This window comes from Hyaena hyaena, unplaced genomic scaffold (assembly GCF_003009895.1).
Source record: "Hyaena hyaena isolate Hyena2069 unplaced genomic scaffold, ASM300989v1 scaffold_498, whole genome shotgun sequence".
Taxonomy (NCBI): domain Eukaryota; kingdom Metazoa; phylum Chordata; class Mammalia; order Carnivora; family Hyaenidae; genus Hyaena; species Hyaena hyaena.
Window position 1 is genome coordinate 475,287 of NW_024081131.1, and position 26,491 is coordinate 501,777.

Here is a 26,491-nt window from a genome sequence, read left to right on the forward strand (position 1 = left end):
AAAATTTGAATAAAAAAACTTGATTCCTGGACTCGGTATTTAACATTTCCAATGAGCTGATTTATTCCTCCCAATCCCCTATATTCAGGCATTTGCTCATACACTCTTGGGCCATCTACTAAACACTAAGTGCTCAGCATACAGAAATAATAGATACAGTCAATTCTCATTACTTGGGGTAGTTATGTTCTATAAAGTCACTAAAAATAGGAGATTAGTAAATACTTGAACCACTGGGAAACACAGAATTTTGTTCCTGAGAGCTTCTGGTCAGAACATACTTAATAACAGATCTATAACCATGTTTTATGTGTGTTTCTATTTAAAGCACCTTATTGAATATATACTGTTGATTCATTAACACTGGACCAACCTCTAGCCAGCAGCACTGCAGTTCATCCTGAGTAAATCCTCCCTAACATGTATTTTGTCTGTAAGGCACCTCACAACCTTCTTGGACTTGGGACCATTAGAATGAACAGCTCTTCAGCACTCTGCTTAGGGGCCATTTGAAACGGCAAAATCACCCACTCACAACACAGGAATTTGAAAATGTGGCACTACACAGATTGTAAAGAGGACACTTGTTTACAGTATGAGAGCTGAAACAAGAAGGCAGAGCCTGGCTTTGTTCAGCATCAGCTGGATAGTTGCGTGAGGTGACTCAGATCTTTCCCTGGTCTGCACATGCAAAAGGGCTGTTAAGTATTGCTTAAATTTCAGCAAGGATATGAATTCTCAAATACAGCATCTACAAATATTGAGTTTTGTAACTGTCCTTCAGGAAAGTACGGTCTAGTAAGAAAGATAAAGAAACCATAATAATCGATTATAATAAATGCTACAATACATGTGTGCATGGAGTTCCATATGAACACAAAGCGGAGACAAGAGTTTACGCGCAGGCTACAGAAATGCTCTCAACTAGAAGACTTTCCCTATGCCATTCCCATCTTTTGCTGTAATAATCCATCTTTCAAGCTCTATAACAAAATTTCTCCCACAAATGCTCTGGCTTCTCGCTCCTTAAGCCTCTTTTGAGTTTTGCTGTCCCCCTTTCTGGTATTCATGACACAGTGCTTTGCCTTTTGGTGATGTGTATATGCTTCCCTCCCCATTAATATTATCATTATTGTGTAATTTCCTTGACAACAGGAGTCATGTGCTGCCCATGCTTCAGGCATGCTTACCACAGCCAGGGAAACATTGGTCAAGTGGACCTGACACAAGACAGTCTATGCGCAATGAATCAAAAATCTCTCCCAACGCAAATATATTAATTTGTAACCTCATTCTTGCAAAGTATCTGTTCAAGTTCTAAATCTAACCACTAGAGTACATTTTCATTTGTAGTTGACTTAAGTTGCAAGTACATTTTCATAGAATTTCTTTATATTTTTATTGCTTTTTGCATACACAATGGTGGTCATATAGGTGGCATTAACTTACACCACTGTCCATTGCGATGGGTCTATCTCCTTTTGTATAGTTTTTACATCTGATTAGCATCTTGCTCTGAATTCATTTCCAGTACTATGTAAGTTCTTTCCATTTTTGTTATCAATTGAATTTTACATTAATTCTTTGACATTGTAAACACAAAACTGAATTGTGTTTGCAAAATCTTCAACTTCATCATAGAAATCAAACTGTGTGGCTGGCAGAATAATAGTTCTAGAAAGATGACTATATATTCATATTCTGGCTACTAAACCCAAACAAACCAAAAACGATGTAGCTGCTTGTTACATTTCTTAAGTTTGTTGTTGTTGTTGTTGTTGTTGTTGTTGTTGTCATAACATTTGCCAAGACTGTGAAGAAGTCTGGCTGGCTTTCCCACCCATTGAGGGCACCTATATGAACAAAAGTGAAGAGTCTGTGCCCACATGGTAGGCACAGCCAAGGTAGTAGTGTTTCTAACTGGCAATACTAATGCAACAAGTTTGAAACCATAATTTTGCATGATTTCTAAAAATTTCACAATTTTCACTGAAAGTTACACTGATAAATACTAGTATATGACAATGACTTCGGCTAAATGTGGGTAGTCTGGGAGAACATGATATTCTTATACCACATTAAAGGATGCACTTGAAATCCATGTGTTTTGAAACCAATTTGGCAATCCAGTAAAAATGGAAACATGAAAAAGACGTCAGAATTAAATGATCAACCCTGTGAAAAGCTGTAATTTGAAAAGAATTTTACTCTTTTATACAGATTCTCAAAGTTTTTATGTTTATATCTCTATTATTTTAAAGATTCGATGGGAAACCAAATTTGAGGAAAAGAAGTGAATGTGACAGCCTCTGGAAAGGTATGTCCCAGAATTTCTTGGCCCTGGTAACACAGGATGATAATCTACCCTTTTATAGTTATGTAAACAATATGATTAGAAAAGCTCTAGAAACATCTTCTTAGAAAAAAAAAATTCTTACAGTAAATATTAAGAAAGTACCTATCAGGTACCTGGCAATTTTTGAGGCACGGGGGAATTTTCCACCTTGAAAACAAACAGAAATCCCTGTTCTTGTGGAGCTAATATTCTTTTCAGAAAAGAGATAATAAAAGAGAAATAATCTGCATACTGTATAAAAAGTTGAAAAGTGGAGAAAAATGAAACAGAGAAGTGTGGTGGAGTGGAGGTGGAGGGTGCAAGGAGAGTGTCCATGTGATGGTGACATGTGGCAGTAACCCTGGTGGTGAGGGAAGCTGGGACGGGGAGATAGAAAGGGTATTTTTGTACCTGGTGCAGTCCCTGGCTTGGAGAACTAGTCATTTTCAATAAACATTAAATGAACATTACTCAGTCATCATTACATTCATCAGATATTAGTGTTGGATCCTAGAGAACATCTACTCCAACACTTATACTACACAATGAGAAAACAGAAGTAGAGTGCCTAACCAACTCAGTATGATATGTTGGTTGTATAAGCAAATAAGACATAATTTTCTCTTTTCTTTCTTCTCTGTAAAAAAAAAATGTACATGATCTAGATGACTTCATTAAGAATAGCTGAGGTATGGTTTGCCCAAAACAGAGCAAAATGGACCAATGCAAATGTTAGTATTTATGGTCACCACAATGATAAGACACCTATTCCCCTCATTACCCCCTCTGTTTTATAATCTGCCTTTTTAACTCAGTATATGAAATGGAACTTCTATGTCAATTAATATGGATTTATATTAACCATTTTTAGTAGCTAGATAGTTTTGCTGCATTGATGCACCATAATATATTTAACTGTCCTTTATTAACTGAAATTAGGTTCTTTCTGATTTTGCATAATAATGGAATAGAAGTAACATTGCAAAGGCCACCCTTGCATCTTTTTGCAATGCACTGATTATTTGCTAAGGACAAAAATACTGAGAAATGGAATTGCTCAGTAAAGATTCTACATATTTTAATTTTTAATACATAACAGACTGTTCTCCATAAAAGTTATGTCAGTTTCATTCCACATACACAGATCATAAGAATACCAGTCACCAGCATCAGCTACTATCTTGATTTTGCCATTAAATGCAAAAACTTTAACTTTTCATCCTAATTTTTTTCTCCTTTTCTCTCCTTATCATTATGGAAAATTTCAAACATACTTAGAGGTTTTATATGGTAAAATAAACACCAATAGACACAACTTTCAAAACCTAATGTGTTGTGTCATCTATCAGTACAAGTGTGTGTGTGTTCATTTTTCTAAACCATTTGCAAATAAGTTAGAGATATTATACCAATTCACAACTAAAATTTTCAGATTTTCATTTTTTAAAACAAAGTGCCATCTTTTATGCAATCATTTTACCACTGTTACATTTGAGAAACTTAAAAGTAGTTCCCGAATATAATCAAATATCCAGTTCAGATTCAAATCTTTCTAAATGCTCTCAAAACCTCCTTTAGAGCTTCATAACCAAAACCTGGTTTCAAACAAGGATCATGCACTGTATTTTTGATATGTCTTTTTAGTCTTTTTTATTCGAGAACACCTTTATGGTACTGACTCTTTAAAGAGATCAAGTCCCGGGGCGCCTGGGTGGCTTAGTCGGTTAGGCATCCGACTTTCGCTTAGGTCATGATCTCGCGGGTTCGTGGGTTCGAGCCCCGCATCGGGCTCTGTGCTGACTGCCAGCTCAGAGCCTGGAGCCTATTTCAGAGTCTGTGTCTCCCTCTCTCTCTGACCCTCCCCTGCTCACGCTGTCTCTCTCTCTCCTAGAAATAAATTAAAAAATATTAAAAAAAAATAATAAAGAGATCAAGTCCCCCAATGTGTTTTTCTTCCTCAAGGTATCATTAAATTTTTTCTTTTTTCTCTGTGTTTTCTATGAATAGGAAACTAGAACTAAAATCTGAGTTTGATTCAAATTACATATTTTTGACAAAAAACATCACAGGTGATACCATGTACCTCACACTGCACAACATGTCCAGGTGTCCCACTTTTAGTGATGCTAAGTTTGGTCATTTAATTACATTCATAACCACTATATATCTTCATTATAAAGACATATGTTTCCATTGTCATTGAATAACAATCTTTGTGGTGACACTTTGTTACTCTGAGAAGGTCCTGTCCCAAAAACATTTTCGTTTTAAAGTTTTAGCATCCATTAATTACCTTGCCAAAAATGATCATTTTATTGGGAGTTATAGTGACTTCTTAAATTCTGTCTACTCTATTTATTAACTGACATTCTTTTATAAAGAAGAGCTTCCTCTCAGCAACTGGGGGCTTAGTTATCCTACAGAAAGGCAGACTAAATGTTTAATCCTTTCCCTTTAATCACTAATTTGTTGAATAAGGAGTTACTCTTATGGTCATTTCCAGTGGAAGCAAAAGAGATTTTTCTCCTCTCTCTCTTTTCCACTCTTTCTCAGTATTTAAACTCCTATGTAATTAAATCTATCAATTATTTCCTTTATGATTCTGATCTTTAACTTATGCTTAGAATAGCTATCCACACCACAAGATAATAAAACTAGAAAATTTCTTTTGTTCTCTTATAACTTACTTGGTTTATACTTAAATCTGTTAATCATCTGAATTTTCTATAAGAAGGAGGCAGGTATTCAGGTTTTTTTTTATGGTCACTCTATGATAATATCCTAAATTAATTAAAAATTAAAATGAATTAAAACATTTTTACTTATAGTGGTTCGTCTCCTCAGGCAAGGGAAACAAAAGCAAAAATGAACTATTGGGACTACATTAAACCAAAATACTTTTGTACAGCAAAGGAAACCATCAACAAAACAAAAAGGAAACCTACTAAATGAGAGAAAGTACATCTGATAAAGGATTAACATACAAAATATTCAAAGAAATACAACTCAACACCCAAAAAGGCCCCACAAATAATCTGATTAAAAATAGGTGCAGTAGCTGAATAAGCATTTTTCCAAAGAAGACATTCAGATGGCCAAGAGACACATGAAGATACTCAACATCATTAATCATCAGGTAAATGCAAATCAAAACCACAATGATCCATCACATCATACCTGGTAAGTCATAATACCTTAAATTTTGATATGTAGTTATATTGATATATAATGATATAGATATAAATATAGATATACTTTGAGTGTATCTATTATATTTCATTAATCTCTCCATACCTGCACAATTACTTGTTTGTTTTTAGTAGCATGGGTGTGAGCTCTAGTGACTGAACAATAACCTACCAAATGGATATCCTTTAACTGTATAAAATAATTTGCTGTTTCCTGATTAAGAAGTAGTTATCGAATTTACTAAGATTATGTGCTTTTTAAAAATGTTTGTAATTGAGGGCACCTGAGTGACTCAGTCGGTTAAATGTCCGACTTCGGCTCAGGTCTTGATCTCACGGTTCGTGGGTTTGAGGCCCGCATCGGGCTCTGTGCTGACAGCTAGCTCAGAGCCTGGAGACTGCTTCAGATTCTGTATCTCCCTGTCTGACCCTCCCTTGCTCATGCTGTCTGTCTGTCTCTCAGAAATAAATAAAAACATTTTTAAAATTTAAAGAAATGTTTGTAATTGGATTCAGAAGAAAGAAAATTCTGCAGCCAGAGACACAAAACCATTAACAACAACAACAACCAAATGGAAATGCTAGAATTGAAAACTGCAGTATAAGAAATGAGGAATTTACTAGATGGGCTTGAAAGCAAACTGGAAATAGCAGAGAAAGGAATCTGTGAACTTAAAGAAAACAAAAGGAGAAATAAAGAGAAAGAGTGAAAAATGAGAAAAAATGAAAAATAAGGAGAAAAAAAGAAAAAAAAACAAACAAACCAGAGTCCAATGTCTGTGGAATATTAAATGAAATATGTGCGCAACTGGAGTTACAGGAAGGAGAGAGGAGAGAATGAGACCGAGAATACTTGTGAAGACTATGACTGAGTCTTTCTAAAACTAATGGAAGACATTAATCCACAGCTCTGAGAAGCTCAGTGAAACCTAAACAGAATAAATACAAAGAAAACCACCCTGAAGCATATCGTAATCAAACTGCTGAATTCCAAAAATAAGATCTTAAACTTAGCTAAAGAAAAAAGACACATAAGGTATGGGGAAGTATAATAAAAACAAAAGCTAACTTCTCATAAGAAGCAATGAAAGCAAAAGGACAAAAGAATGGCATTTATAATGTGCTAGAAGAAAAATAGCTGTTCTACCACAGTAAAAATATCCTTCAGAAAGAATGGTAAAGCCCCTTCCCTGTGCCTCCTGAATAAGTCAGCCCCAAAATCATGTGGGGCAGAATCATGTAGACACCCATGGTAGAAGGTAAAAGTGCTTTAGTGGCCCTGCATGGGGTGTTAGAGCCCAAGAAGATGAAGAGGGAATCTCTAAGTGTAGCATAAAACAGGCATGGGGTCTCCGATCTCAACATGATCAGAGCCTTCTTTAGGGGTACACCTCAATGTGGAAAGACAGACCCTAGCAGAAGGACAGCCCCCCTGAGAATCAGCCTGTTGTGTAATGTTAAACAGTGCCGCACAGGGTAGGAAGGGTAACAACACAGTAGAGCAGCCTGCCATGGGAAATCAGAGACTGAGCAGGTGAGCCGTGAAAACATACGAGAGGAAGATGGCCTAACACGGAGGACTGGAGCCTGAGCAGTACAGAGGGAGCACACAGGGGCCAGGGCAGTTCAGGGTGTTGAATCAGAGCTAAAGTACAGTGAGGATGGCATCTGCGAAGGGGACACAACAGGGGGATGAATATGGAAGACTGGGTATATACAGGGAGTAGGTCTAGTAAATACAGATGGGAACTAGTTTCTTACTGTCAATGGAGGGAACTACAAAGATATACAGAAAACTAGAAATCAACAAATCTACAACCATGGTGAACAATTTTAACACACCTTTCTCAGGAGTTGATAATATAGGAAAAAATGTGTAAAGATACAGAAGACTGAAAAACACACTTAACCAATCTGACCTCATCAACATCTTAAAAACATTATACACAACAACTACAGAATAACATTTTTTCCCCATGCAAATAAAATATTTACAAAAAATGTACCATATGGCCAGGTCATAAAGCTAAATATGAAAAAGTTAAAATCTCAGAGAATATAGTCTCTGAAATAGTTTTAAACTAGAAATTGATACCCAAATTAATGGAAATTAAGCAACACTTGTAAATAACCCCTGGGCCAAAGAGAAATTACAAAGAAATACAGGAAATACTGGGCATTGAATAAAAAGAGCTGAAGTAGTACTTAGGGGAAAATATATAGCTTTAAATACTCATATTGGCAAAAGAATTGACCTATAATATCAGTGTTTACTTCAAGAGAATAGAAAAAGCAGCAAAAACTTAAACCTGAGATAAGTAAAATAAAATAATAAATATAAGATGAATACTACTGATAAACCACTAGAACAAGGGTTGACAACTTTTTATGTAAAGAGACAGTGAATTTTTTAGGCAACGTATGATCTCGGTTTCATATTCTTTTTGTTTTGTAAATATCTAAAAATGTAAAAACCATTTTTAGCTCACATGTTATTAAGATAGACAAAATGAGCTGCTTCAGAAACTGATCAAAAAAGAGACACATGGAGAGAGAACACAAATTAGTATCATTACAGAAATTACAAGTGATAAAATGATAAAAATAATAATACAAGGAATGCTTATAAATAACTTTGTAATGATTAACTAAACTTAAATGAAAACAAATATATTCATTGAGAAACACAAATTACCAAAACTTACCCAAGAAGACATGGAAAACCTAAATAGTACCATATTTATTAAAGACATGTAATTTATCTTTAATACTCAAAACAAATAAATCGCCATCAACAAAAATCCTTTCCACAAAGAACTCCAAATCCAGATGGTTTTGCTGGTGAACTCTACCAAACATTTAAGATAGAAATAATCCTACACAGGGGCACCTAGGTGGCTCAGTAGGTTAAGTGTCTGATGTCAGCTCAGGTCATGATCTCACAGTTTGTGGGTTTGAGCCCCACATCAGGCTCTGTGCTGACAGCTCGGAGCCTGGAGCCTGTTTTGGATTCTGTGTCTTCCCTCTCTCTCTGCTCCTCCCCTGCTCATGCTCTGTCTCTGTCTCTCCCTCACTTAAAAATAAAAAAAATAAACATTAGAAAAAAAAGAAATAAGCCTACAGAAACTCTATTAGAAAATAAGGAGGAAAGATGATCTTTCAACTTGTTTTGTAAGGCTAGCATAACCCATATACTAAAACTTGACAAAAATATTACAAGATTATAAAGCAATATACCTCATCTACATAAACAAAGAATACAAAACATGAGCTAATAAAATCCAAGAATACATGAAAAGGGCAATTATAACATGATCAGAGTGATTTTATCCAAAAAATGGAAGGTTGACTTAACCTTCCAAAATCACTTAATGCAACTTGCCTTGCTAATAGAACAAAGAAAATTTATCTGATAATCTCAAAAGCTGCAGAAGAAGCATTTGACAAAATTGAAAACCCACTTAGGATTTAAAGAACACCCTCAAAGCAAACTAGGAATAAATGGAACTTCTTCAACTTGATTAAGGGCATCTATAAAACCCTACAAGTAATAGCATATATAATGGTAAGAAATTGAATGTTTCCCCCCCAAGATCAGGACAGCACACAGATGTCTGCACTCACTTCACTGTAACAGAGGTCCTGGCCCATGCAACAAAGAAAAAGAAAGAAAAGGCATAAAGACTGGTGGGAAAGAGAAATTGTCATTATTTGCAGATAACATAATTCTGTACGTAAAAAACCCTACAAAAATCTATAAAAATTATTAGAAATAATAAAGTTAGCCAGTTCGTAAGAATACACAAAGATATATCTGAATATATACAAGTATATTAAATAAATAATCACATATATTCATTGCTTATAATAGCTGGAAAATGAATTAAAACTATAACCAAAGTAGGATAAATAAACAGATATCTAGAAAAAATATAATGAAAATTATCTAAGACTTCTATGTTGAGAGCTACAAAATATTGCTGAGAGAAATTCAAGACGACCTACATAAGTGGAGACCTATCCCATATTAGTGGATTGGCAAGGTCAAATTGTTAAGATTGTCATTATCTATAAATTGATCTATATAAATTCCTAACATTTATTAACTGGTAAAATAACCTACAATTTTGTACAAAAAATGTCAGACAAAACAAACACATACTATATGCTTCCATTTGTTTCCAAATACAGACAACACTAAACTATATGGGGAGGGATCTTCAAGAATCAAACTGTGAAAACAAACAAGATATGAATTACCATAAAAGGCAAGAGAAGCGGGGGAGCACCTGGGTGGATCAGTTGGTTAAGCTAGGCATCCAATTCTTGACTTTGTCTCAGGTCATGATTTCATAGTTTGTGGGATTGAGCCCGAAGTTGGGCTCCACACCAACATTCTGGAGTCTGCTTGAGATTTCTCTCTCCCTTCTCTCTGCTCCTCACCTCAAAATAAATAAATAAACTTAAAAAAAAAAAAAAAGGCAAGAGAAGGGTACTGTCCAGAGGGAAGAGAGGCTGCAGTGGGTACCCTATAGTAAGAAGGACCAGCCAGGGAGTTTTTAGGGTCATGACAATAACATATTTCTTGGCTTGGGTTGCAATTATAGGAGTCTAATCTTTTCAATAATTTACTAATATGTACCTTTGCATCATGTGCTTTCTTTTATACATATTATATTCCACGAAATAAATGTTTAAAAGATGCATTTTAATTTCCATGCACATACATATTCTCTCTCACACAGGAAATGATACTGAACAGCTCATTTAATTCAGCTATTAAACTAAGCACACATCACAACTGGCTGGATGAAATACATAACATGGATAAATAAGATACATTTCATCTTCAAATTAAAAGTCCCCAGAGCTTGTTTTAAAATGAGAAAATGAAGATTCAGAAGATTAACTGATTCACGTCATTACTTTGCATTTGTTATTTTGGTATCTCAGGTAAATCCATACGCTTTTAAAAGTAGGCAGAGGAGAAACAATAGGAAAAAATTGTGAAAGGAAGGACAAATATTCTTACTGATACAAACATAAAACATCTTCTATTTCATGTCTTGCAGAAACCCTAAAAGGTCACAAAGACTGTTCCTGTGGTAAAAGAAATATTTGGGCAGCCACAAAGAGATTAAATCTCTTCTGTATACAAACAAGCATAGCTTTACTTTTTCCCCCTCTTTTAAAAAGAACAAATAAACCCAATGTAAAAATAAAGAAAAAACTATGTAAATGCAACATAATTATGTTTAAACCACAGAAGACAGGAAATTTAGAGTTACAGATTCCATGGTAAGTTTTAATTCTATCCTTGTGTACATGTTTTATAAAAGAGCCTTTCATTACATGATCACATAACACTATGCCATGTAACAATCAGTTCAGCAAATGTTTATTTTACAATGTGTGGAAGGAAAATATTTTATGGGATAAATTGTAGGAAATTAGTACATTATTTAGGTAGATTGTTATGTAAAATTTCTGAAAATCCTGGGCATTTATAGAATATTATTAGAGACACCTTTTTCTTGATTATCTTCTAAAGAAAAAGAACATGAAATTTAACTCTTTCATGGACAGGCATTTATATCTGAAAGCTGACCTTTAGATTTTACGGTTATTTTGAAGTAATGAAAAGCTTAGGGCATTAGTATTTTAACATGTTTTGACCTACGTGTGCAAAGCATTTAAAATTTTTTTTTAATGTTTATTTTTGAGAGAGAGAGACAGAGCACGAGTAGGGAGTAGAGAGGCCGGGGGCAGAGAGAGAGGGAGACACAGAATCCAAAGCAGGCTCCAGGCCCCAAGCTGTCAGCACAGAGCCTGATGCAGGGCTCGAACTCATGACCTGAGCCAAAGTTGGATGTTTAACTGACTGAGCTATCCAGGTGTCCCATGCCAGGCATTTTATATATAAGAACAGTAGAAACTTAAGTAAATCATGAAGACTTAGGAGTTCATAATAAATCCCCAAAATAGCCTTATTGTTATTACTGGAGTTTGCTAGGGTTCCTAATAATTCATGTATCTGAAATTTGACTTTTTTCAAAAGGAAGGAAAATCGCTTATCCTATTTTTCCTGTTATAACTATATTTCAGTTTAACTAAATAGTTAGCAATCAACTCTGAGATAAACCTAATAAAAAATGTTAAATTATAAAGGCAAAAAAAACCCAAAAAACAAACAAACCCAAAACAAAACCCAAAACCAAAACCAAAAAAAGAACCTTAAGGCCTACAGAAAAAAAAAAAGATCAAATAACTTACAAATACAAAAGAATTAGACTAGCATCATACTTCAAAAAAAAGGTATAAAGTAAAAAAATAGAGCATTTATTATAACTTTAATGAAAAAGTGAGAACAAAAGATTTTATATCTAGCAAGTTTGTTCTCTGAGTATTTATAGGAAAATAGCTTCACTGGATATCTACATATGCTTCTACACAGCAAAGGAAACAATTAAATGAAGAGGCAATCTATGGAATGGGAGAAAATATTTGCAAACCATAAATCTGATAAGGAGTTAAAATATATAAGGAGTCCATATAACTTAGCAGCCAAAAAAAAAAAAAAAAAACCAAAACCAAAAACCCAACCCTATGATCAACAACAAACAAACAGCTTGATTAAAAAAATAGGCAAAGCAAGGGCACCTGGGTGGCTCAGTCGGTGATAAAATGTACAATGTTTCAGTTATAAAGTGGATAAGTTCTGGAGATCTGCTATACAGCATGGTAACTATATTAATAATAATCTACACTTGAAATTTGTTAAAAGAGTGTATCTTAATTGTTCTCACCACACACCCGAAAAACGAGTAACTGTGTGAGGTAATACACCAATTAACTTGATTGTGGTAATTATTACACAGGTATATTATATCAAAACCATGTTGTCCCCCTTAAATATGCACAATTTTGAAAACTATTGTATTTCTAAAGGAGGACAAAAGTAAAAACATGTTAAACATTTAAGAAATTAGGGAATTCTGCACCCATGAGTCCTTTTTGAAGAATCTACTAGAGGATGAGTTCCAAACAATTAAAATATGACTAAACCACAGCAAAACACCAATGTGTGTGTATGTGTGTATATATATGCATGCCTGTGTGTGTGTGTGTGTGTGTGTGTGTGTGTGTAGAAGAATGTATGATTAAATAAAGGGGTCAGGGTCAAGGGTAGAACAATAATGTTCAAATTTTATATGTTATGTCAAAGTATGGCACTTAAAAATGGGAGGAAAAGAAAGGAGAGTAAAACAGAATATGCCCATTGACTACTATATGAATAACAAATGAGAGTTAAAAGATAACCAGTAAAGGAGCACTTGGGTAGCTCAGTCGGTTAAGCCTCTGACTTATAATCTCTGTCTTGATCTCAGGGTCGTGAGTTCAAGCCCTGCATTGGGCTCTGCATGGGGTATGAAGCTTACTTAAAAAAAAATAAATAAAAGATAACCAGTAAAAACTGAGAAACTAAACAGCAAATATCTACATAACAGGAAAAAAAGAGAGAATTAGAAGAATATACAGGTACAAAGACAACTAGAATAAAACAAAAATGCAAAGGTTTCTAAATAATATAAAACTTAAAGAGCAAAGACCACAAATCTTATAGAAAAGTAGCAAATACAACAAAGTTGAATGATTATAAAGTATTATAACATTGTTGAGACCAAATATATCAAGTATATCAATAAATGACTGCATTCAACTCACTAAAAGAAAAAATATTATTAATTTGGCTTACAAAGCAAGACCCATCTATATACTATTTAAAAGGGAATACTTAAAAGAAAATGATTCAAGAAACACTAAAAATAAATGGTAGATCAAAATATTCCAGGAAAATTAAAAAAATAAGAAAGTATGAGTAAAGTTCCTGATATCAGACAAAGTAGAAATCAAACCCAAATTCATTACACATAAAAAAGAATAGCTCTTGGAATATTAAAAGCCCAAATTCACAACTATTAAAAACATTTATGTACCAAACAATATAGCACCTACCTTTAAGAAGTAAAAACTATTATAAAATGTAAAAAGATAGAGATAGAAGCACACTAATGGAAAGATTTTTATATACCATTTTCAGTATAAGACATATCAAGTGCATAAAAAATAAGTAGAGATAGAAGAGCTAAGGTACATAATAAAGTAGATCAAACTCCACTCGTCATTGATTGGGAGGATATTTTCATCTCAAGTAGCTATAGATGCTTTGTAAAAACTTACCTTGTATTAGCTCATAAGGAAAAAAAATGAGTAACTTCCATAAAAAGTAGAAATTAAAAAATCAGCATACTCTGACCAAAACACAGTACAAGTATCCAAAATTAGAGTGTTCCATGAAAACTTTCAATACCCAAAAGGGCATAAAGCAAAGAATTACCATTAATTTATATGAAAGTTTTTGAGCATTCCCAGACCCCAAAAATAACCTCTCTTAGGTTTTTCTGATACCTTAGGACACATCTTGCTAACAGATGCACAGAATTAATTGAGAAAAGGCACAGATGCTCACAGATACAGTTCAAAAAACTATGGTGACTTGATGCTGAGATGCTGAATGTAGTTCCTGGGGAAGGAGTTTGATGCTGCCACTCTCACTGCATGGTGTGCATGCTCCCTCTGTAATGGCTCACTGAGAAATAAATGTTGCATGCTATTTTTGCTTTTTGCCTTTTCTCATAAAAGCAAAAATCTTTGAATTTCTTTTGGTTAGTGAAAACAGGTCCTAATGTAGGTCTTTCATAAAAGTGAAGTGGCATAATGCTAACTTTCAAAAAGTGGGGGATATCTTTGTAATGAGAAATAGCTATCAAAAAGAAAAAGTAAGAAGGTTCTTCCTTGTGGAATTACAAAAAATATTTATTAAACAATTCCTGGGACTAAAAGGAAAACAAAAACTGAAATGCAAGAATTTCCCAAAAATGATAATAAAATCACTACATGTCAACTATACAAGGGATATTTAAAACATGTAAAAGGAGGGGCACCTGGGTGGCTCAGTCGTTTAAACATCCGACTTCGGCTCAGGTCATGATCTCATGGTTTGTGGGTTCAAGCCCCATGTTGAGCTCTGTGCTGACAGCTAGCTCAGAGCCTGGAGCCTGCTTCAGATTCTGTATCTCCCTCTCTCTCTGACCCTCCCCTGATCATGCTGCATCTCAATCTCTCTCAGAAACAAATAAAACATTAAAAAAAAATTAAACAAAATATGTAAAAGGAAAATTTATGCACCAACTACTTTTATTATTTAAACAAAGAACTTCTCAGCTCAAAACATTAGGAAAAAAGTTACAAAATGAACCAAAAGAAAGTAAAAAGGAATTAATAAAGATAAAAGAAATTTGAGGTAGAAAACAGAGTAACAGTACAGCTAATTAATAAACGGTTTTTTTCAGAAAAAAAACAAAAATAGAAAACCTATACTGGATACCTTACTGAGGAAAATACTAGATGAAAGCTCACATATACAAAAACAAAAAATGACAAATGGGGAATAACCATTTAAAAAAGACAGTTTAAAAACTATATGGGTAATACTTTGCAGACCACTAATTTGCATAAATTTGATGATGTAAATGAAATCTATCATTTTATAAGGAACTGCAGAAGCCATAATTAACCATTAGAATAGGAAGAATAAATATAACAGTAGTAGAAGACCTAGAGAAAGGTAGTAAGGAACTGGTAACACACACACACACACACACACACACACACACACACACACACACACACAGTAAGGCTCTATGATTGCACATAAGACTTCTACTGAGTCTTTAAAGTCTAGTTGGTCCCATTGTTCAATAAATTATTCCAGAGTATTGAAATGAAAGAAAACTTCCTAAAGCATTTTGTGAAACAGGTTCAAGCACTGATACCTAGACTTGATAGAGAGTGAAAAAAAAGAAAGAAAAGAAAAAAGAAAAAAAGGAAAGAAAAAGAAATAAGCCAAAGACCAATATCACTTGTGCCACTACAAACATACTAAATAAAATATTAATGAATAAAAGCATATACTAAACTAAAAAATAGTACATTATAGTGATTGAAATCTATTTCTGGAATGCAAGGTTGGTTCAGTGCTTGGATACCCATTATTAGTATTTTTTTTTTTTTTTTTTGGTTTATTTGTTTTTCAGATAGAGTGGAGGATAGACAGAGGGAGAGAAAGAGGGAGAATCTTAAGCAGGCTCCACGCCCAAGCTCCACATCCTGATGTGGAACTTGATCTCACAACCATGAGATCATGACCTGAGCTGAGATCAAGAGTTGGACACTTAACTGACTGAGCCATCCAAGCACCCCTGGAAACCCATTTAATATCACTCACCATATTAGCAGATATAAGGGAAAAATCATAATGAAACATATAGAGCATAATTTCCTTAAATGTTTAAACAGCCTTTGACAAAATTCAATACTTATTTCTGATTTAAAAAACTTTAAAATAGAAATTGAGTTTTAATTTAATTGATTAAAAATTTTAAGATGATAAAATATATATACTTTAGTCTTCAAGACATTATTTTACTTAATAGAAATATACTAGAGGCATTTCCACTAAAATCAGGAATAAATAAGGCAAAGGAGACCACTGTCTACACTACTATACAACATGCTAGGAAATAAGTGAAATTAGACAAGAGAAATCAATTTAAAGAATTTGCAAAGAAGAAGTAAAATTTTCTCTGGAATACCCTGAAACAGAGGTCAGCAAATTTTTCTGTAAAGGACTAGGTAGTATTTTAGTTTTTGTGGGTCATTCAATCTCTGTCACAACTACTCAGCCCTGACATTTTAGCATAAAAACAGCCAAAGTTGGTAATAAATGAATGAGTGTGACCATGTTCCAATAAAACTTTATTTATACTGATAGGATTTGGCCCATGGCTGTGTGTGTCAACCACTGTGTTAGAGAATTAACAATAAAATGAACTCAAACAATAAAAGAATTCTACAAGGTGGCAGCATATAGGATTAATATATAAAATTAATAGTGTTTATAGAAACAATAAATGGAGGGACATAATGGCAGGAAAGGAAGAGGGAATACTTAGGAATGAACTTAATGAAAATGTACAACATCCACATGAAGGAAACTTGACTCTTCTAAGTCAAAAAACTAGACTTCAACAAATAAAAAGTTCCTATAATCTCCCTATGGTTATGAAAAGTGTTAAGGGAAGTTGGATAAAGGGTATATAGGAACTCTCTGTAGTCTGCACTCTCTATTTGTGCAACTTTTCCAGAAGTCTAGTGCTATTGCAAGATAAAAGCTAAAAAGAAATTTTTTAAAAAGTAAGAATCTTGACAAGTAGAAAATAAGTCATAGATATTTCTTAAAAGTTTTTAGCTTTAATATTTTTAGTTGTTTGGAATTGTATAGTATTTTAAAATTATACCAAAACACAAATGTTTTTTGCAATGTTGGTGGGATTTCATATATCTGAAGGTCAGCTTACCTCCAGATGAATTCTATATATTTCAATTAGATAGTAAAAGTCAGTAAGAGAAGAAAATTCAGCACAAATAAATCTACTTTTTCATGAAGTTGGTATGTGAGAATACCTGTTCCATTTTAGATCCTAGGGTAGGGCATAATTAATATGAAATAATTTATATTGAGTTTCTAAAAGCAGTCATCTGAAGTATGGAAAAAAGTCACTAGAGCTTTGTGAAATCATTGGTTTCTTAAAAATCACTTTTGATTCAGTAGTCAAACTGTTACTATTACAGTGTTTCTTATTCTTATTAAAAATATATATAAAGGGGGAGAATTGCTTAGGCATTCTATTTCACAAAGTTAATAAAACTGTGCTGTGAGTATATATGTTTATCCTGATATGTGACCTAAGTCTTAGCCACAGCTACAGACAAATCACTGAAACATAAAACCGCTAGTCATTAAAATAAGTTCCTAACCTATGAATTACATGAGACTTACACAGGGGAGAGGTATTTGTTTGTCATTTCCTTACCATTTAACTGAGAGCTCAAAGATGCAATAAATCCTACAAATCTAGCAATAACAGCCATGTCTGAAATATGATGCCAAGAGTAAGGCTGTTTGGATTCCTACCAAACTCAAAACACTGTTTTCTGAAACTGCTTTAGTGCGTTTATAAAAACATTTGCGGGAAAACCATATTTATGAGTACAAAAGGATTCATCAACTTCCTTGTTGCCCAAGAAAGGAGAGTTTTGTCTTTATCTTATGAGGCCTTCTCATAGAATTTGACAATTTTGAACACTTTCTTTTAAACACTCTCTTGCCTCTGCTTTTTCAATAACTTGTTTAAATTCTTTCCCTCACAACTCTCTGGCTGATCCTTCTTGGCTTCTTTATAACTATTTCCTGGGTACATTCATTCTCCCTAAAAGAATGGGTTCAGTGGGATTCTGTTCACTTTGCTTTCCCTTCCTCATAATCTCTCACATATAGCCATGACTTCAGTTACCAAATATTCATAACACTGTGTCTAACCTGTATCTCTATCCTGAGCTTTAGACACAAATATCCAATGGACTGGTTGCCATCACACTCGGATGTGTCATGGGAACCTCAGTGCCCACCCAACCATAGCTGAATTCACCATCCATTCATTATACAGCAAATGTTAGTTGGGTGCCTACCCTAAGCTTAGGACTGCATTAGGCACTATAATGATGAACAAATTGACTTTGTCTCTTCCCTAGTGAAGTTTACTCTTCCTTCACTAGTCCTGTATCTATATTCCCTATATCAGTAAGTGGTACCATTATCAATCTAGTTGTCAAAGTTGGAAACCTAAATATGCATATAAAAGTAACATGCTACACATATATCATACTTGAAGAACAACTTGGCTAGATGTGAAATTCTTGGGCAATATTTTCTTTCCCTCAGAATTTTAATGAGAAAGATTTGATCCTTCAGTCAATATCTTTTGACCTTAACAAAATCTGTGGAGAAGTGTGAAGACATTCTGTCCTTATGGTTTGTTCTTTTGCCTAGATATACTTACTTTTTCCTATACTTTTGAAATGCAAGTAGATTTATCAGGATGCATTATGGTCGGCCATTCTGTGTCAATATTATCAAGGTCTTTTTGGGTCATTTGACCTACAGATTCACACAAAAAATTTTCTCCTATTGTATCTTTTTTTTTAAAAAATTTAATGTTTATTTTTTTTTTGAGAGAGAGAGACAAAGTACAAGTGGGGGAGGGGCAGAAAGAGAGGGAAAAACAGAATCTGAAACAGGCTCCAGGCTCTGAGCTGTTGGCACAGAGCCCACTGTGGGGCTCAAACCCACAAACTGAGATCATGACCTGAGCCAAAGTCGGACACCTAACCAAATGAGCCACCCAGGGTCCCCTATTGTATCTTTAATTAAGATCACATTCCATTCACTCCAACCTCTTCTTACAGAATACTCATTATGTTTATGTTGGCTCTCCTTGGGTTCCATATTTATCAATTTTCCTATTGTAATTTTAGTACATTCTTCTTCATTTCATTTTGTATTTTCTATATATCACATGCCTGTGTTTTCTGTTGTGTTTATTATACTTCTTTTGCATCTATTCAGGCTTTAAGTTCAATAATGTTTTCTATTTCTCTTCTGAGCTCTGACTACTTGCTTGTCACAATTATTTAAGTTGTCTGATACAGTCTTTCAGTAAAATTTTATGTGATTCCTTTTGGCTCTTTTATTAAAAGGGAGTATATTGCTTTAATAGCCTTGTGATTGTGGGGAAACTATTTGTCTGAATCTATGTTTCCTTTTATGATGGAACTACCTCAAACAATCCTACAAAAATCTGCAATTCTCTTTGCCTTGTGAACACAACTCTTCCATTCAGTTCTGAGCAATCAAGTCAATCTGGCATACTCCAAATCTCTAAAAATTTATAGCTTCATTGTGTTGCAATCCCACAATCATCATCTCTAGTATCCTTTCGCTCCAAAGGGTCACCAGCAGTCTCCTTGGGCTAGAAGACTATTCTAGACAATATGAAATGACATGTCCATATGACTTTTCCTTAGGCTCAACTTCTGCTGTTTTACAATGCAAAACTAGGTCTCTGATGGGAAATTCTTCACTTCTTCCAGGCCCATTCACTCCCCTAGTCTCTGCTATGGAAAAAAAAAACAAAAAAGATTGGCTATGCATTTCATGACCATGACACTTACTTGGGGGGACATCTCAAGATATGAAGCAGCATGTGTTAGCTGTCAGCATATTACACACAGGTTAATAATTTACCTACATTTTGCAGGTGTGTTTCACATTTAAGATTTGGGGAATTGTGGACAAATCCTTGTTTGGGAGAACATGCTTTTCCCCCCACTTCTGTTCTTTTTTTGTGGTTTTCTGATTATTAACCAGAAGTTAAGCCTTTCAGAAAATTATTCAAATTAGTACTGTGTATTTACAAATAAATGTTTACCTACTGCCATTTCATTACCTATTCTAACATTTTAAAATTGCTTGTCTGTCTCCTCTACTCAGTCAAAAGGTCTTTGAGGTTTGTTGACAGTATGAGAACAACACACTGAGTTGTTCTTTTTCTCTAATTGCATTTTGCTGCCTCAAATCCTACATTAAGATTCAGAACAGGAAAAGTGTTTTCTATGGCTTTTTCTTGAATGGGTTCAACTGAAAAATCAGTAAATTTAACAATTTATCTAATATAGTTATATAATGGGTTTGACGGTGCATGGTGAAGGTAATGATGATATTTAGAAGTAATTTTTAGGTGTCAACTAAATAACCTGATGATGACTTATGTGGAAATCATTAAATCTGAGGTACAGAATAGAAGAAGGACTTTGCAAGAATGAATTCAATATATTTATATTTATATTTATTATTGGAACAGAACAAAAAACCCAGAAATAAACCCACAATTATGTGTTCAATTAATTTTTCACAAAGGAGGAAAGAATATGCAATAGGAAAAAGACATTCTCTTCAACAGTGTTGGGTTAACTGGACAGCAATATGCAAAAGAATTAAACTGGACCACTTTCTTACACCATACACAAAAATAAACTAAAAATGGATTATAGACCTAAATGTGAGACCTAAAACCATCAAGAGAGAGCACAGGCAGTCATTTCTAACATTGTCCAAAGCAACATCTTTCTAAATAGGTCTCCTGAGGCAAAGGAAATAAAAGCAAAAATAAACTATTGGGACTTCATCAAACTAAAAATCTGCACTGTGAAGGAAACAACAAAACTACAAGGCACCCTACTGAATAGGAGAAGATTTTTGCAAATGATATATCCAGTAAAGGGTAATTATTCAAAATATATAAAGAACTTATACAGCTCAACAGCTCCCCCTCTCCCCCTCCCCGCAAATAACCCAATTTAAAAATAGGCAGAAGACATGAACAGACGTTTCTCCAAAGAAGACATACAAATGGCCAACAGACACATGAAAAGATACTCAAATCACTCATCACCAGGGAAATGCAAATCAAAACCACAATGAGAGATCACCTCACACCTGTCAGAATGGCTAAAATAAAAAAACAGAAGAAACAATAGGTGTTGGCAAGGATGTGGAGAAAAAGGAACCCTCTTGCGCTGTTAGTGGGAACGCAAATGTTAGTGGGAGTGCAGCCCTGTGGAAAACAGTATGGAATTTCCTCAAAAAGTTAAAAATAGACCTACCTTATGATCCAGGAATTGTACTAGTGGATATTTACCCAAAACATACAGAAACACTAATTCAAAGTGCTATATGCACTCCTATGTTTACTGCAGCACTATTTACAATAGCCACATTATGGAAGCAGCCCAAGTGTCCATTGACAGATGAATGGATAAAGAAGGAGTGGTATATATATATATATATATATATATATATATATATATATATACACACCCACACACATACATACAGTGGAATATTATTCAGCCATAAAAAGAATAAAATCTTGCTATTTGCAACAACAGGGGTGGAGCTAGAGAGTATAATGCTAAGTGAAATAAGTCAGAGAAAAATACCATATGATCTCACTCATCTATGGAATTTAAGAAATAGAACAAATGAACAAAGGGAAATAAAGAGAAAGAGACAAACCAAGAACAGACTCTTAACAATAGCGATCAAACTGATGGTTACCGGAGGGGAGGTGGGTGGAGGTATGAGTAAAATAGGTGATGGGGATTAAGGATTGCACTTGTCGTGATAAGCACTGAGTAATGTATAGAATTGTTCGATCACTATATTGTACACCTGAAACTAATATAATACTGGATGTCGACTATACTGAAATTAAAGAACTTAGTTAAAAAGAAATTAGTAATTATCAAGAGATAAAAAGATGATTTATGACACAGTATCAGTGATATAGGAAAACCTATACTACTATACTAATAAGGCACTAATAATAAGTAATAAATAAAATATATATGAAAAGTATGTTTTAAAAAAACCCAAAAACCTCAAGGTAAATTCTCAGGCAGAGCTCAATCCCATCGCAGGGCATTTGTGTTTGCTGCTCCTTGTCTGGTGGGCTCTTCCCTCAGGCCGTCCTCTCATCTCTCAGGTCTTGGTTCAAATATTATCCTCCCAGAGACTACGACCCGCTCTTCCACTTTCTCTTTTCTCTTTCTACTGTTGCAAATGTAACCACCTCACTTTCAATCATGCTATTTTCTTTTTTTTTTTTTTAAGTTTATTTATTTTGAAAGAGAGAGAGACAGCATGAATGGGGGAGGGAAAGGGAGAGGGAGACAGAATCCCATGCAGGTTCCGCACTGCCAGCACGGAGCCCAATGCAGGGCTTGAACTCATGAAATCGGGAGGTCATGACCTGAGCCCAAACCAAGAGTCAGACACTTAACTGAGCCACCCAGGCACCCCTCTAGTGCTAATTTCTTTATAGCATTTAGCACCATCTGAAATTGTTTTATTTAAGAGTTCAGAGTCTGTCCCACATACACAAAAGAATGTAAGTTCCAAGAGAGCGGGAACTTTTCTCTGGGCATGTTATACTTTCAGTGGCTAGCACAAAAGATACTTAATATTTTTAATGAATAAGTAATAAAAAAATAACAATATAACTCTAGATAGCTAACATTTGCATGGAAAAGATTAAGTTTGGGAAGCAGAATGGGGCCAGGGAGCAAATGCTTTAAATAAGACGAAGGAATTTAGGTTTGGTTTTTAAAGCTTGAGAAGTCACTGACGGTTCCTTAGGCCAAGGAAACAACCCTATCAGATCTACAGTTTAGGACAGTAAATTTCAGTGCCATAGTGGAAGGTATGGAAGGGGACAGATGTGAGATGAGACAAAACAGGACCTGCTTCAATGGTCCAGGTAAAAGAAGACAGAACCTCAGCTGAGGGCAGAGAGCAGGAGAATGCATAAAAAAAGGCAGTGGGTGTAGTTGGTAGATATGAGCAGATAAAATAGTCAACCAGAGCCAAAGGTCAAAAGAAAAATATAAAACCATTTCTGACAAGTGTGCATCAGGTGCTAATGAACACTGTGTGCTCTTCCGAAAGATAAATACATCAGCAAACTGTCTCATAAGTCCAGCTGATGTTCTTCCCTCAAAGTTATCATGGGTAACAACGAGTGTTCCTCGGTGTCTGAAACATCTGAACCTAGGGCTGTAATAACCAAATCCAAAAAGGGTTATAGTGGCTTTAGTACTTATATACCAGACATGTGGTTAGACCAGAATCACATTAACAGAGTTCCATGGCTGTCTTAGAGCTTCAGGCTTCCTGTGAAGGAAGAGGACCTGACTGAATACAAATGAATCACAAAAGCCAGAAAAGTGGGCAGAAGGAAGAAGGCACTACCAGAGACTACTGGTATGAGCTTCCTCTACTGATCCAATGGTGAAATAGCAAACCACACTTCAGCAGGGTTGTATGTATGGCCCCACAATGTGTGTTGCTCTGTACATGTCTATGTGAATGGTGTCCCCTAGGGTCATGCAGGGTATATCCATACACAGCAGCCCTGAGTGCCTGGTCACACATATTGAAGAGTTGGATGAATGAGCGAATCTAAATGAAATTATATAGGAGATATATAAGAGAATCATAGTATAAAAAGACTACAGGTGTGACTCATGGATCCAATCAACCATCACAAGAAACTGCCAACTTGGACTGAAGGGGACAGAGATAGGATGAAATGAAGGAAGGTTGTCAGACCTCTGGGGTCTACAGGACAGGCCAACAGAGCCATCAAGCTGCAAATAATGAGGTGTTATTGCTTCCATAGCCCAGGATTCATGGGCATTGAATTCAAAGTTAAAACTACCACCCGGCCACTTTGGCCTCCCCATGCCTCTAAATCACCAAGCAATGAAGGGAGTTACTGTGTTGGCTGGGGTGATTGATCCCAATTACTGAGGGGAAATTGGACGGCTATTCCACAATGGAGGTAGAGAAGACTGTATCTGGAAAACAGGAGATCCCTTAGGGCATGTCTTAAGTATTACCATGCCGTGTGATTAAGGTTGATGGAAAACTACAACAGCCCAATCCAGGCAGGGCTACTAATGGCCCAGGAATGAAGGAATGAAGGTTTGGGTTACCCCACCAGGTAAAGAACCACATCCAGCTAAAGTGCTTGCTGAGGGCAAAGGGAATATGGAATGAGTAATGAAAGCAGGTAGTTATAAATACCAGCTATGACCACATGACCAGTTTTAGAATGAGTATTCCTTATTTTGTTACAAATATGTGTATGTGTGTGTGTATTTGTTTTCTTCCCTTTCTTATCCTCTCGTCATGTAACATGAGACATAATAACTTTGTATCATGGTTTTTAAGAATGGTTAGCTTTATATCAGAGTATTTAAATAACAGGATACCAAGATATCATTCAAGAACTTTGCTCTGTCTTCCGGGAAAAGGGTTAGTGTATTTTCAGAGGTACAGGGGATAACTGTATAGCATTAGGCAGGAATATGGCCTTGTTATTATCTTTCTATAGATATTAAGTATGGTTTAAGGAGATGCATGAATGGGTACCAAGTTGACAAGGAGGGGACATGTGTTAGCTAATGTTTATGAGTCAACGTGACTGGATTAAGGGATACTCAGATATTTAGTCAAACATTATTTTGCATATTTCTGTGAAGGTGTTTTTTGGGATGCGGTTGATATTTAAATTGGTGGACTCTGAGTACAGCAGATTATTCTCCATAATGTTAGTGGGCCTCATCCAATCAATTGAAGGCCTTAATAGAAAAAGGCTGACTTCTTCTGAGCAAGAAGGAATTCTGGCAGCAGACTGCCTTGACCTCAAACTGCAGCTCTTTCCTGAGTCTCCAGCTTTCCAGCTTCCCCCATTAGAATGTGGACTTGTCAAGACACCACAATCACGTGGAGCCAATTCCTTAAGTATATCTCCATATGTCTCCTCCCTCTACGTTTCTCATCCTGTTACTTCTGGTTCTCTGGATAACAATCACACAATAACTTTGGCCCATATGGGTTCTTCCCTTTCTGGACTTATACACACACATACACACACACACACATACACACACATTTAAATATATTTATCTCATATAAGTATATTCATATATATTTAATTTATATACAAGTTATTATTTATATATTTAAGTATATATTTGTATATATAATCTCTATATAATCTTGACATGATTCTTTTTACTTTTTAGACAAACAATCTAATTTTTTTAAGTTTACTTATTTATTTTGAGGGAGAGAGAGCGAGCGAGCACAGGAGGGGCAAAGAGAGAGAGAATCCCAAGTAGACTCTGTACTGTGACAGTGCAGAGACCAATGTGGGGCTCTATCTCAAACCTGTGAAATCATGACCTGAGCCAAAATCAAGAGTCAGGTGCTAAACCAACTGAGCCACCCAGTCACTACTTCCTATTGTTCTTAAGTTGTACTACATGTAAATCTTTTCTTCTTAATTAGACAAGAATTTGTTTTAGGACCAAGATCACAGTTTAAAACCCTTTGTCTTTTCCCCTCATCAATTCATGGCTCTTATTAGGTGCTCAAAATATGTTTGCTGAATTGAATTGAGAAACAAGGAGGATACTATACTAAAACTATCTAGGCTCTCAGAGACAGACAGAGAGAGAGAGAGAGAGAGAGAGAGAGAGAGAGAGAGAGAGAATTCTTCCCTGGGAAGCAGAGAAGAATTTTGTTCATCATATGAAGGTTCTGCAAGGGAAATTAATTACTGGGAATTTTAAGTCCTCCCAAAATGTCTAGCCTTAGCCCTCCAGCTCATCCTAGGGAACACTTTGGCTCTGTAACTCATTACTGGTAACCTTATGGTTATTTATCATAAATCCACTTTACTTTTGCATCATTTGTACACACCAATTCTAAGTGAGGACACACACAGTTCTATGTCTACCCCAGTGTTCCCCCCATCACTCCCAAATAAAATCTTTCCATTGGCAGGCTACTTACATCATACTTTCAGGTTCTAATGCACAAGCACCAACTGCTTTTGTGACATTGACAAGAAGAGCTTGGTTTGTTCCAACAAGGAGGTTCACAAGTGGTTGAATGCCACCACATTTCCGGACAAGGACGCGATTTTCATATTCCTGACAACATTCTCCCAGTGCACCAACCACATTCACAAGTACCTCTTCAGGCTGGTCAGTTAAAAGTCCCACCAAAGTTTCAATGGCGTTGTATTCCCGAAACCTGAATTCATCATGAGAAGAAAAGGTGGGAGGAGGAAAAGGGGAAACAGTATTTACTTTTGGTATAAAATTAGCTAATAACATTAAGAATAGAAAATTATTAAATGCCAACTATATGCTCGTTCAGTCCTTACAAAAACTCGATGATGCAGATACTACCATAACCCCCATTCTCAGAAGGCTAATTTGAAGCTTGGTAAATAGTGAAGCTGCTTTGTACCTCCAGCCATCTGCGCCTTTAATCACTATACTGTATGTTCTCTAAGACAACTACCAACTTCTT

At 35.2% G+C, this 26,491-nt stretch overlaps 1 protein-coding gene across 1 annotated transcript in view; it reads right to left on the minus strand.

Annotated features, from left to right (window-relative positions):
* ODAD2 (outer dynein arm docking complex subunit 2) overlaps window positions 1-26,491 on the minus strand; it is a 171,086-nt gene that overhangs the window by 85,250 nt on the left and 59,345 nt on the right. The window contains exon 15 of the mRNA XM_039254766.1: window positions 25,967-26,209. Within this exon, the coding sequence (XP_039110697.1) occupies window positions 25,967-26,209 (243 nt within the window). The remainder of the gene's footprint in view (window positions 1-25,966; window positions 26,210-26,491) is intronic.